At 46.8% G+C, this 13666-nt stretch overlaps 1 protein-coding gene across 17 annotated transcripts in view; it reads right to left on the reverse strand.

The window, feature by feature from the left end:
- DENND1A (DENN domain containing 1A) overlaps positions 1–13666 on the reverse strand; it is a 490265-nt gene that overhangs the window by 53084 nt on the left and 423515 nt on the right. For all 17 annotated transcript variants that reach the window (XR_004626573.1, XM_034664472.1, XM_034664473.1 and 14 more), the window contains 5 exons: positions 13006–13110; positions 12688–12775; positions 10720–10760; positions 8415–8486; positions 7106–7162 (listed from right to left, as the gene is read on the reverse strand). Coding sequence is in view for 16 of the 17 variants with exons in the window: in XM_034664472.1 (XP_034520363.1) it covers positions 7106–7162; positions 8415–8486; positions 10720–10760; positions 12688–12775; positions 13006–13110 (363 nt within the window). In the remaining variant the exon portion in view is untranslated. The remainder of the gene's footprint in view (positions 1–7105; positions 7163–8414; positions 8487–10719; positions 10761–12687; positions 12776–13005; positions 13111–13666) is intronic.

The raw sequence follows: 13666 nt of genomic DNA on the forward strand, positions 1-13666 counted from the left end.
CATGTTTTACCCAAGTTGTGAAAGTTACTTAGATCTTCATTGGAGTAAGGCAGAGAATAAATGTACCAATAAAAAACATCTAAATAATGATTTTTTTAACCAAGTAAAAATACTCCCAGTCAGAATGAAGTAATAAAGAAAAATTCCAATTCTTTTCATTGCAAAAACAAAGACATATTTTGGTCAACAAGACACACACCTTTAGTACTCATTAAATTCTGCACACACAAGACTTGACAATGGGTTGCTTTTAACTTAGCCAAATAAAGAGAATGGTGGCAAATGGAGGAAAGTGGTCCCTTATTGGATAATAATGCATTAAGGAAGAAACACATGGGAACATTTGTGAATCTGTCTCCTCGTCTGTAAAATGGGGAAATGGTAGCTGTGAGGAGTAAAGGAAATAAAGCGACATAAGTGTGTCTAGAACATTATGACTTGATAATGTACTATGTATAGCACTTAATAGTAATGGAACACCTACTAATAAGGTATAGACTTTATTATAATAAACTGTAGGGATCTTGCTACCTTCAAACCCACACACCCAGCTGCAGCCTCTAGCCCTGCTTGGTAACAACATAGGGAGGTGATGGCCTCTTGGTTTTGCAGGAAGGGTGTGCAGTAAGTGGCCCCCAAGTCTTAGCCTGGCTGAGGCTGTGTGATGAGAGGCTGCCGACAGCCAATTAGAAATGGCTCTTTTAGAAAAGGGGCTGCCCTAAGGTGCTCAGGTCAAGTGGAACAAAGAAGGGGAGGGGCTCCATCTGCGCCAGAAAGTAACAAAGGGCAAAAGGGGCATTCTGGATCCAGGTGGGGTTACTGAGAAGACAGACACAAAGGTTGAGTAAAGCCAAACAGTAAAAAAAAAAAAAAAAAGAAAGAAAAGGAAAAAAGAAAAAGAAGAAAGAAAAGAAAAAGAAAAAAAAAGAAAAATAATCCATTTTTAGTTCAGGAAAAATACTGCAAGTGTTTGTGAGTGACTGGCTGAAAAAAAAATAAATGGCGCAGTAAGGTTACATGGTAAGAAAATATTGATAGTAATAAAAACTATAAGATGATAGATATTTTAAAAAATGTATGTGGTAGTTTTGGGAAAGGTGTCTTAGTTTAAGTTTATAAGTAAACACTGTCTTCTAGATTTGTTTTTACCATTAACTAGCTGATCTTTTCGACCTTTTTGCACCTATCTCTTTATTTCTACAACAGGGAGACCACCACCTGCTTGGTGAACTTCAAAGCTACGGGGAGAATGAATTAAAGGAGATGAAACGTGAGGGAACCTGAAAAATGTTCCAGTCCTGTGCAAACTGAACGTTAGCTCCGTATCCCATGCAAAATGGAAAGAGCACCAGCGACAAAGAGCTTCCCTTGGCCGTGCTGAGCGCCTACTACTGGCAGGCACTTCTCCAGACCCTTGACCTTCACTAGCACACTTAGTTTCCACAGCAACCACAAGGTAAACAGGATTATCGCTCTTTAGTAGGTGAGGAAACAAGGCTCAAAGAGGGCAACTCACCCAAAGCCACACAGCTAGAAAGTGGAGGAACCAAGAGCTATGTGATTTCTGGCATTTATACCGATATCGACCCGTAACAGCAGCATACATGAAGGTATTCTGAGTTGAGGAGGTGCTCAACGGACCATCAGGTGTGATCTCCCCTTCTGTTACACTGACCCTCTGCTGCCACCCCTTATGCTCTCTTTGCACTAACTTCTTATCCCTAAAGACTGTCAATTCCTTGGGGTTTGGGTTCTCTGCCCCAGAGCCTTGAATATATAGCACACGCTCTCCGATAAATCTTTGTAAATTGAGTTGAACATTTGGAAGGCAAATGTGTCCGATATACAAATGTGCCTGTGCATCAAAAAACAGTGCTGCACAATAATTTTCTTCAGTGAGAAGATCCCAAAGTGCAAAAGACTTCTTACAAAGTTCCATGGCTCGCCCTGCCAATTTATTCACTACTTCCCTATTTCCTATAGCTGGAGAAGGACAATGGCTTCCTCTCACAGACAGCACAGTGGGAGGAGCCCAGTCAAGAAAGAAAGATGGCCAACTCATATCTTCTACTGTATCTACTAGCAGAGATCTCATACACAGTCGAGATCCTGTGATTAAAGAACCTGTGGTCTCAGAATGAGCTGAGGAGCTGTCTGTCGGCAAAGGGTTTGGGAAAATAGGCACTCTCATGCCCTTCTGGAGGGAATACAAATTGGCAATTTATATCAAAACCCTAAAAGAGGTGCATGCCCTTTGGCCCATTAATTATATTCCTAGAAATTTATCCTAATGAAATAATTAAGAATTTCCACAATGTTTTACCTATGAGAATACCTGGCCTAGAAAAAAAAACTGGACCTAACTTAAGTATCCACAAAAGGGACTGATTAATGTATATATGCCCATCAGATAAAATTTTCTGTAGCCACTTAAAACAATGACATATGGAAGAAACATTTAGTGGTCTGGGAAATGCTCAGAATACAGTAAATGATAATGCAGGTTATAAAACAAAATTATTTTCTTTTTGCTTGTCTGATTTGTTGAATTGTCTCCAATAAACATGTTTTTTGTTTGTAAACAGAAACAAAAAAAAGACTGTTGAAATGTCATTTTGGAAATGCAAAACCAAGAAGCTGACAGGAGGGGTAAATCTGTTCCTTCCCAAAGGGTCACATAGGAGGAAGGCACTAGACAGAGCTGCAGGTCAGAGGTCACCACAGGGTGACGAATCTCTTACCAGAAGCCCTGAGCCCCAACCAGTTCCCACCTCTTGGTAAAGTAAAGGAGTCAGAAAATAATTCAGTTCCTGTCACTTTCCTAAGAGTTTTCTGGAATCAAAAATCCTGACTGGGGTCTACCGTCCACCTGTCTGTGGAGGAGGGAGGGACAGTGTGCAGGACATCGCTGGACAGAGGACCTCTGAGAAGTCAGGACGCAGAAACCCAGGGCAAGAAGGGGTCTGAGTGGCCTTGGGTAGGAGCTGGGGAGGGGGCTGGACCAGGAAGGAGCCGAGAATGTGACTTCCTGAGGCAGAGATGCAGGTAGACCCTTCCTGGCTGGGGGTATGCAGACAGCACTGCCTGGTTAAGGAAGGGCAAGCGGCTCAGCAGCTGGGGCATTCTAAGAGCCCTCCTGGTTGGGGTGGAGGAAGGTTTGAAAGGTGTGAAAGGTTTTCATCAAAAGAGTGACTCAGTCAGGGCTGCGTTCTAGAAAAATTGCTCTGGTGGCCGTGTGGATGAACAAAAGGGAGGTGATCCCACGCCAGCCATGCTCTCAGGGTATGTACACATGGGTTTCTGGACAGATCAGCTGCTCTGGATGTGGGATATGAGGAAATAAACAGGATGGAAATTCCCATCTAATGAGTGGCTCCTAGCTGTTGCTGTTGAAGCCATTACCTCTTCTAATCCTTATGACAATCCAGTGAAAATCGATCCTTCCCCTAGTTACATGAGAAAGAAAACAGGTTCAGAGAGGTCTACTAAGTTACTCAAGGTCACACAGTTAATATCCTACACAACCAGCACTAAACCCAGCTTATCTACCTCAGAAGCCCAAACACCACACGGTGGTGTCAGGGGTTCAAAGGCCCCGGTGGGCGTGAGGCAGAGCCCTTCACATCTCTGACTCAGATTGCTGGTCTCCATTTTCAGATTCGTGCAGTGCCCTTCTCTTGCAGTCTACTTCACACCACAGCGAATGCAAATTAAAATATGAATATTGATATCAAAACAATATCCAAAGTTGGAATTTCTGTGATTGAGGCTGCAGCGTATTTTAATGTGCTGGAGACAGGGAGCTGACAGTTGTGTGATAAGGTGTGAAAATGTCTGTTCTACGAGAGTCTACCTAGATCTTCCTGCCCCACACATGCTTCCTCCCTTCAATACACTAGGAAATATTTGGCGAGACTCAAGGCTTCGCTGACCTGTGAATTCGCTCCTCTCCGTCACAAACTCTTACACCGACAAGCTCGATTTACCTTTCCAAGATCAAAGATGTAGAAACTTTCAAAAGGGCTGTGAAATGGGCCCATTTGACTCAATTATTCTGATACAGAGGAAGAAAAGATCATTTTTCAGGGGTTTCCCAATGGACAAAAAAATGACATCCTCATGTGAGTATCTTCACGTTCCCTGCGGGCGAGAAGGAGCACGTGTGCGGCCATCGTCTTTCAGACAGGGCCCTCTGATGCCAGCCTTGCGTGGTGCCGCCAGAGAATACAGCGTATTGACAGGCAGGAGCCCAGCCACGCGGCGTCTCCAGGCCTGGCGGGGAGACGCTCTGGAGGAGAGCACCACATCCTCCCTTTAGAAAGCGGCAGCCAGGTAGCATCTTGGCCATTTCTTCTTCTTCCTAATTTTGAGCAAGTCAGACTTCAAAGGAGGCCAAGCTACAGAAGAACTTGACCACTTTGCTGCATTTATCCAGAGAAATATGTTATCCATCCTTCTTTTTTTGTTGTTGGGCTGAAGCAGTGCAGGTACGGAATAAAGCCACACTATAGTATCTATTAACAATTATTTGCCAATGGTCACACGGATACCCTGAAAGCTCCTCTTTCAGATGCTTTGAAAATCTGCAGCACAAATGAACAAGGGATGGAAAAGGGACCCCGCTCAGTCATATTAGAGATGGACCCTCCACACACCATGGTGACCTCTCCGCAGGTCGGCCCCACATTTTCTATTTGCAATTCAAACCCAAGGCGAGAGCGCAGAGGGCAAGATTGGGTTCTTGATTATATCTGCGAGGTCACCATCACTATGCAGAGTTAGAGGAGGCCAGGTGGCAACCCAGTACATTTGAAAATTGGATCTTTGTTGGGAACTGCCTCAATTTCATAGCAGAAACCAAACTTGAGATGTCTGTATTAGACACATCTGGGGAGCCACACAGATATGTTGCCATGTGAAGGGGAGGGGGCAGAGGGGAGGGAAACAAAAAAGCCAAGGAAATATTTGCTACTGCAGTGAGAGAGGTCAGATGGAGCCAAATCCTAAATTAGCTCAAGAAAGGGAGCAGGAGAGCACCGCTGAAGACCAAGTCCTGTCTGCACTGAACAATGCTAGAGTTTCAATTACAAAATAGCTCTTCCAAGGAACAACTGCAAAATATCAAATCTGTAGAAATCTGTAAGACCGAAGGGGGGAAAAGTGAAAATTGAAAAAGGTGCACTAATAGATCTGTCAACAGTCCGATGGTGACAAGCCACATTTCTATAAAATGCCTTCACCATTTGTGTCACCTGAAATGTACTGACACTTTCTATAGAACATTATCTCCTGAAGCTATTCTTGAAAAGACTGGCAGGGGGAAGAGGAGAAGGGGAGGGAAAAAAATCTGCTTTAGATACTACCAAGGAAAGGAAGGGGAGGTGGCGTGGAAGGAGGGTGATCTAGATTGTTTAAGTGAACCTTTGAACAACAACATCAAAAAACTGGGGCTTAACTGGTTATTTGCAGAAATGTTACGTATCAGAAAAAGGGGATTTTCGTCAGGCCCAAGGCTTCCACGTACCAGGAGGGAGGCGAAGGCCGGCAGAGAGCAGATCTGACCAATGAGGAATATCTGTCCTCTGCCTGAGGAGGGACCCCCTTTCTTTACTTACTTCAAGGAGTATTCTAACACCAGCTGAGCCCATGATCAGGTCATCAAGGAGGGAAAATTTGGTGAGAGATATACCCCCGCTCCCTGCCACTCTATATTTTATCCAACTCAGTTCCATGTGACTGGAATAGGAGATAACAAAAAGTATAGATTGGACTTAACATCCAAGGAAAGAATTCCACCTGCCAGCCTCTGGCAGGGCAAAACAGACCACCGTTAGGATCTGCCTGGATTTACAGGACAGGATCTTTATTTCGGGACTTGAATCTCAGGTGTTAAAAATTCCCTCTCAGCTGAAACTAGGAATTTAAATGCTTAGTTGGAACAAATTATTTTGCAATTAAAAGAAAGGACTCAATTCATTGGAACATTTCAAGTTAATTAGAGGTCCTTTCTGACTTCATAAAATTAAAACTGCTTTCAATTTTTAAAAAACTGCCGAGATAGACAAAGGCCCTTGTTAGAGTTGCACATTTGGGGGGTGTGGGATAATGAAGGAAGTGCTCCCAAACATCTTTTGGAAAGCAACCACTTGTTTCAGGAGGGTAGTGTGAAACACTGTCATAGTAAGAGCACGGACACTGGAAATGGATGGGTCTGGAACCTGATCAGCGCTCCCTAGATTCCAACAGCGACCTTGCGCAAATTCCTTCACCTTTGAACCATAGTCTAGGCGCTCTATACAGGAAAAGGGAATCACACCCCACAGGGTTGTTCTAAGGCTTAACTGTGAAAGCTCCCAGCCTGGACCATCCTCAGTAAGTGGTTATCGAAGGGTGGCAACTGTGAAAATGATGACATTCGTTATCACATAAAAATGCCCTCTGCTGTATTAACCTCCCTGTACAAGGCTAGAGAATCAGGCAGGGGACTCTTGGTCAGCATGGAGCCTGTAGGATTTCATACCATTTTACTGATGGTCCATGAAGACCATCAGAGTCTTCTCCCTGTTGCTAAGAGGCTCCAACAGGAACTGCTGGGCTCCTCTTGGTCTGGCCAGCACTGTGAGGAGAGCCCGCAGCGTCCTCCTGAAACCCACCCTTTGTGTGCCCTGTGTCTGCGTGGTGGCCACATGCATGCCCGAACCACGAAGGTCATTTCCCTGGAGATGCTTCTTGGTTTTGGTTACCGGCAGCCCCAGGGCAGAGGTCAGCTGTGGGATGGAGAGGTGCCCAGATGGGGAGGCCAAGCCAGTTTCTACAGAGCCCCATGAACCCCAGGCCTGGTGGGGTGGGCAAGGGGCAGACCGACAGTGGTAACTCTGAACTTGCTTGCCTTTGTGGGTTTAAGCCAGTCTTAATGTTATTTGAAGACAGTTTTTTGTCTGTGAATATTTATAACAGTGTGAAAACTCCCGGACAGCTGGTAATGCATTTTGAAGTGTGCTAACAACACTGTATCAAACAGCCCTCTATTGATCACATCATACTTTTTTGTGGCCACGCATTTCATACACGGTGCTTATACATTTTGAATAAGAACTTCAAGTACCTTTTGCTTCAAGCGGTTTTTCACCTCTTTTATTCCCATTTTTGCATGATCTTTTGCCTGCATGAAAAATTAATTTAAGTTAAGATTCCCTCTCTGTTTCCAGCAGGGACTATGCTTGATTTCAATCCATCGTGAATCACCTTCTCTGATTACTAGAAAAAAGAAGGAAAAATGGGATCATCAAGTCGAAAACATAATGGCTATGAAAACAAATACAATGTTAAGAGGTTAAAAAAATCCCTTAAAGAGGCGACAGAGATTTTATTTTCTGCATTTTGATGGCACTGAGTATTTTTTTTTCTCCCCCCTTCCGAAGGCCTTCTTCTGCTCTCTATAATTATTTATCTCAGCAGCCTGGTGACAGCTACCAGGACGTGTGGATGGAGCAGCAGCTTTTGCGGCTGCAACAATCCGAATATCTAGTACATTTCACTGGGGCAGGGCCTCAGGACCAATTTTCTGCCTGGGCTGACTGGCCTGAGCAGACACATCGCTGGGTTCCCCTGGTGCCATTTCTTAAATCTCATTTCGGCACACGCCCTGGCTCTTATTTTCTGTCATTTCGGACCTGTGTGGTTCTGCTGGCAGCCACCCGCCCAGCTAAAATAACTACAATTTAAGCACAGAAAGGACTAACAAAATTAAAAATGGAAATAAAACAAAACCACCCCAGTTAAGTGGCTCACAGTCAAATTAGCAAGCAAGAGAAATCATGAGGAAAAAAAAAATACTTGAGGCTTGTAAGAGATGGAACATCGGATCGGGAGCTGACGTGTTCTCCTATTTTCTCTCTGCTGTGGGCTTAAGTCTCACAAACAATGCACGTCCTATAGGGCAGTGGTGAGAGAGACGATGAAGAATTTGGGACCACAATTGGGGAGTGCGTCCCACCATGAACACTCTTCAGTAACCAGCAAAGGGGCTGCTTCATTTCGACACGATCATGGGGATCCCCGTAGGAAAGGTTTTACCAGAACACCCGGTAGACCACGTCTCTGGGTCTCAGGGACAAAGGAGCAGAGCAGCCAGCATTTCAGCCTCCTGGTCTGCATTTTATTAAAAGCTAAAACCAGTGGCTTCCCATTTCTTGACTGCAGCAGCTGTGAGCAGAAACAGTTTAACATGAAAAACATCACTGACCTGGTCACCAAATAATCAACACTAAGTAATTCTAAGAGCCTGGGAAGCTTTAGGAAACAGCACAGCAGCCCCTGGATCCTCTCTGCAGTATAGGGTCAGGTAGGTTGAAGAGTTTCATTAGGCTGAGGGACAGATCTGCTCGGATCCTGAGATCAAGACCAGTACTCACAAATTTATAGACAGTCTTCATAGCTGGGTTCGCTTTCGTTTTTACAGTATTCAGAATTGCTCCGCTTCCTTTCTGTAATAGAAACGTCAATTAGCCATTGGGACTCAAGGCAGAGTGGGGCCAACACCAACAAAAACCTCTTCTCTTTAAACAAGTTAAGCAACATTCCAAGAGGGTGTAATTTAATTAGAGAAACAGGCCTAGGTGGTAACCGGTCCTGGGCAATTAGTTATGGCCGTGGCAGCAACGCTATGGGTGGGTACCGGAAGAGCGGGGGGGGGGGGGGGGGGGGGGGGGGGGGGGGGAGGACGAGGATAGGGATAACTAGCTGCAGGGGGACTCAGTGTTTTGCTTGGCACCTGTCTGCTGGCTGGAAGAAAAGCTCTTCGCAGGCTCTCTGAGGCAAGGCTTCCCCACAGTAATCTATGGCTTCTCAAGAAATTCTAGTTTATTTGGCTACCGTCAGTCACGTGCCTTCCTTTCCTCACCTTGGTTTTCTGTGTTGTTATTTTTAATCACTCTGGTAGGCTGCCTTCCTTAACATCGATATCTTGAGGGAAGGAAAGAATGAGTAGCCATCAACGTGAATCATGGCTTTCGTACAAATCCAACATACCAATTTCTTGGTTCAGTTTCTTTGGGAGAACAGGGGAGAGGAAGAGGAGGGATGGCTTCCCCAGTACACAAAGGAGGCAACGAATGGATATGAAGTGCACAGGCTCTAGACATTTTGTGCGGGTTCACTGCAGAGACACCCTGTGTTAGCCTGGGAGGGTACTGAGTCCCAGGGAGGCTGGCCTTCACTCTCAAGGGCCTCCAGTCTGGGGGGTGCCCCAGGGTAAACGGCTGCAGCTGAAGGTCGGGACAGCTGCACTGGCTGTGTGCACAAGGTGTGTGGACACAGCTCACACTTCGCACGGTCAGAGAAGGCGTTAGAGGATGAAACAGGAAGGACGAAGAGTTCATGTGGGGGACAGGAAGGGTAAGGACATTCTCTCTGCACATTAAAACAGTGCAGACGCTGGAAAGCCCTGGTGTGTTCCTAGCAAGTGGTCAGCATATCACGGGAGGAGTGGCACGGAGGGCTGAGGCCAGATGAGGCCAGCTCATGAGGAGCCTGGATATGGAGTCTATACTCCAGAGGATTTTTAATCAGATGCATCAAAAATCAGATTTGTGGTGGTTTGGAAAGATAATTCTGATTTGAACAAAGAGATGGGATCAAGTGGGTATAGAAAAGAATAAAATACAGTAATGTAATTACAGGGATTAACTCTTAGTACAATTTTTGGTAACAGCCCATATTAGAAAATTTGAGCTTTAATTAAAAACATTGCAGTTTGACCTAGAAAGTATTCTATGTTGTAGGACAATATGAAATTTTTACCCACTCATTTATTCCATACTGCTTTCCAAAATTACTCAGTATCCTATTTCAATGGTCCTTTGGAGTATTAACACTCCTTTTATCAATCAATCAACAAGTCCTTATTGCTTGTCTATGATTTGCCAAGCGCAGTGTTTGGCCATACAAGAAGAACAAAAGAGGTCTTTCACTGAGGAATTGCTTATTCTCGGCTAACTGCAGCCACTTCCAAGGGACCTGCCTTGGCAGCAGTGTGCTCGGCCCACAAGCAGAAGAGAACACTTATCACATTATGCTGGAGTTGCCTGTTTACGTGTGCAACCCCAAGAAGACAGGGAGCCGCCCCAGGGCAGGGACTGTGTCCTCCTGCTCCCTACTGTATCCCCAGTAGGGTGCCCGGTCCATAGGAGGCCCTCAGCACACACACACTGACAAACCCATGCAGAGGCTTTAGGGGCTTCTGAAGACCTAGCTTCCAACACAAGACGTTGTTCATAACAACAGCGACGGGGTGAAAAACTCAGTGATGTGTTCTCCATCTTCCTAGGAGCCTTTGCTGTAACAAACATTGCAGAGCAGCAAGAGGGACACATTTTTTGGTTTTCCTATAAAAATCTCCCAATTGCACTGGTCTAGAAGGAGACCCCCAGACATGCTCTAGGATAACAACATCCACTCAACACGCCTTGGCCAGCTTCCTGAGATGGGGATGTTTCTCCTGGCTCTCCCTGCCCTCACCGAGGGAGGCTTTACACAGTCTCATCTCGCAAGCCTCCAGAGGGCACTAGATGGATGGCCTGGCTTTACAAGCAGAACCATCTTGAGCTGCAAGAATTGAGGGCCCTGCGCTGAATGACCACCTTGCGGGTGGCAGGGGAAGCGGGGGGCTGCCAGGAGGCTCAGGAGGGGCCCAGGGGCTCTGTGGGGGTGCACACTTACCCGGACTGTGGAGAGCCACTGATGGTAAAGTTTATCGCTGCCTGGGGAAAGAGGAGTCAGAGAAGCGGTTAAAATTCTGTGCTCTCAGGTCAGGAGTTCCTTGAATTGCTGAGCAAGCAGGATTTGGAAAGTTTCAAAAATCTGGAGAATCACATGGAGGCGCCGATGCTCCGCTCCCCGCAGGAGGCAGCAGTGAGCTGCTGCCACAAGTTTTCCTCCTCAAACAGATTTCCGATCCTATCAGTGCCCTGAGAACCAACCCAAATCCTCCTTCCTCATTGCCTACTGGAGAGAGGTCGGGTCGGACTCCTTAGCACTCCGGACTCTCTTCTCCAGAAAAGAGTCTTGGTCCCACCCACCCTCGGCCTTTCCATCCTGTACGTCCATCCCCGCCACCCTCCATTCCCTCACAAACGCTGTTCCCCTTGCCGGCCACCATTCCCTACTCTCTCTGCTGAGGACACTCAAGCAACAGCTCAGGTGTCATTTCCTCTGTAAGTTTCTCCTACCCCTTCCTCCAAACAGTCCTTGAAAACAGCTAACTCCCACTCAAAAGTCCACATTCTCTGAAGTTCTGTGAGCCACCCCAGGGAAGGAACCACAGGGCTGCGTGTCCCCACGCTGCTGGACACACACTCAGCCCCAAGACACTTGAGGAGTGATAGCGAAAGAAAAAGGAGACGTTGCTGGGGAACTTGTTCATTTTATCTGGTGGGATAAGGAGCTCTTACCATTGGACAGCTTTTCTAGAAGCTCCGAATGACTTGAGTTAGTTTAACAACACATAAAGCTCGTCTTCTCCTCAGAACTCATATTCGACTCTGAGAGGAGCTGCCTCCTTTGTGAGGCTCTCACATTACAGAGGGAGGACTGGTAGAGTCCTATTCAAACTGCATAAAAGCCTATTTCTGCTCCTTTTCCTGCACTGGTTTAATCTGTATTTGCCTTTACTTATGCATCTCTTTCTCCTACTAGTAAAAAAGCTCCTTGAGGGCAAAACCCCATCCTCTGTTTCTTGCTCTATGGGGCTCTGGACATGGCAGGAGTTCGGGAAACGCCTATCACTGACTTGCTGTCATTGTCCACAGGCCGGTTTCATTGGTCGCGTGTGCTCTCCGTGTAGCCCAGGCTGGTCAGGCCTGTAAACGGGGTTTTGCAGGTGAGATTAGGCCTGACTTTATGAATTTATGGACCACCAGTTGTGTCATAGGAGCTTAGTCCAGACCAGGCACGTGCCCAGCAGTAAGAGGGGGCCCACAGCATGACTATTATTACTTTGCATTTGGTTTTGACTTCGCTGCCACAGCCTAAGGCTTCGGGACCTGGAAAGAAGGCCAGATTGGGATTCAGGAGGCAGAGTCCACCAAGAACACCGCTCAGGGCCTCAGAGGCCTCCTCTGAATAATGAGAGGATGACCCTTCCAGGTCTAATGGTCTGTGGAGACTGGGCACTGATGATTTCCACCTTTTAAAGAAACACTCATTTAGCAGCGATCCTGTGCCAGCATCTGTCCTCATGGACTCTGAGTCAGTCTCCACAGGACGCCTGTGAGGTGGGTGCCGATCTCCTCAGTGCAGAGACGGGACACTTCAGCTGAAGAGGTGACATGGCCTGAGCAAGTTCTCATGGCCTTACTGGAGGTGGGGCCCTGATGTGAAGCCAGCTCTCCTACCTCAGCGCCTCAAGTGCTTTGTGCGTCAGCATGCTGCTCACTACGTTCCACTAGACCTTGGCCACCCAGGGGAAGCGACTGACCCCAGTACAGAGGGTCTCAGACAGGCCAACGTGCACCTGTCTCATCAGAAAATGAAGAGGAATTCCTCACACATTTCAAGGCCAAGGGTGAAGTGAGTCTCTCTCTAACCCCCCACTGAAGGAAAAAAGAAGCCACTGCCACTCCCTGCCACGCACACCCTAGTCCCACATGACAGCCCACAGCACAGAAGGGAAAATGGACTGTGTCTCACCAGCATACTCGCCCATGCTGATCTCCTCTTCAAAAACGTCACTGAAACCTTTGCCAGAATTGAGAAGGTCCAGTCTACCATCTATAAACTATGTAAAGAAAGAACAAGTTTTTAAAACACTGGCTGCGCATTTACGGTAACTTGTACCACTGAATGGCTGACCACCCTCTGCACCCATCCCCCTCCCCAGACCCTGAGCCCCTTCCGTTTGGGCCTGGGTCCCAGCATGCCCGCAGCCTCAGGGCTTACAGTAAGACCGCTGCAGAAATCCCCGTCGGGGGTCCAGACAGGCCCCCCTCCACGGAGAGGGCTGGGTACCTGTTTGAAGAGCTGCAGCTGGGTGGCATTCTGCAGGAACTGCCTCATGGCTCCCGAGCGATAGTGGGACACGAAGGCTTCTTCACAGAAGGTGATCGGCTCCTCCTGGGAAACAGAGATGGGAGGGGAGGGTTGGAGGAGCGGCGCGAGGGCGGGCAGTTCTTAAATTCGGTTAGATGGCACTTCTACATCTACTTTATTCAATCCTCCTTTACTTGAAGTGGCTACTGTCATCAAAGACATTCTGTTCTGTGGAAGAGGAGGTGATTTCGGAGAGGAAAAGTCATCCCCCGAAGTCCCAGGGCTGGTAGGAGGCCGAGATTCCGAACCCCACCCCTGGCCCCTTCTGTAGGAGGCAGTCATATCCCAACTGCAAGTTAGTGGGATGTGCCCTCCAATGTGATCACTTCCAGACTTTTTTTTCACTTTGAAGGGAATCCAAGTAGCACCTTATGCAGAAGGAGCCCTGCTACATAAAACTGCCCGGCTGCTCCTCGGGAAGTGGGGGGTGGGGGTGTGGGGGCACAGTCTGAAAACCATTTATACAGTGATCTCGGCCAACAGCAAATTATAATTAATTATAATTAAAATAATTATTTATATTAAAAAGCAGGGCTAACCAAAAATAAGATTTACCATCCAGTCAACTGCGTGCTTATGC

The sequence above is a fragment of the Ailuropoda melanoleuca genome, chromosome 7, assembly GCF_002007445.2.
Source record: "Ailuropoda melanoleuca isolate Jingjing chromosome 7, ASM200744v2, whole genome shotgun sequence".
NCBI classification, from domain to species: domain Eukaryota; kingdom Metazoa; phylum Chordata; class Mammalia; order Carnivora; family Ursidae; genus Ailuropoda; species Ailuropoda melanoleuca.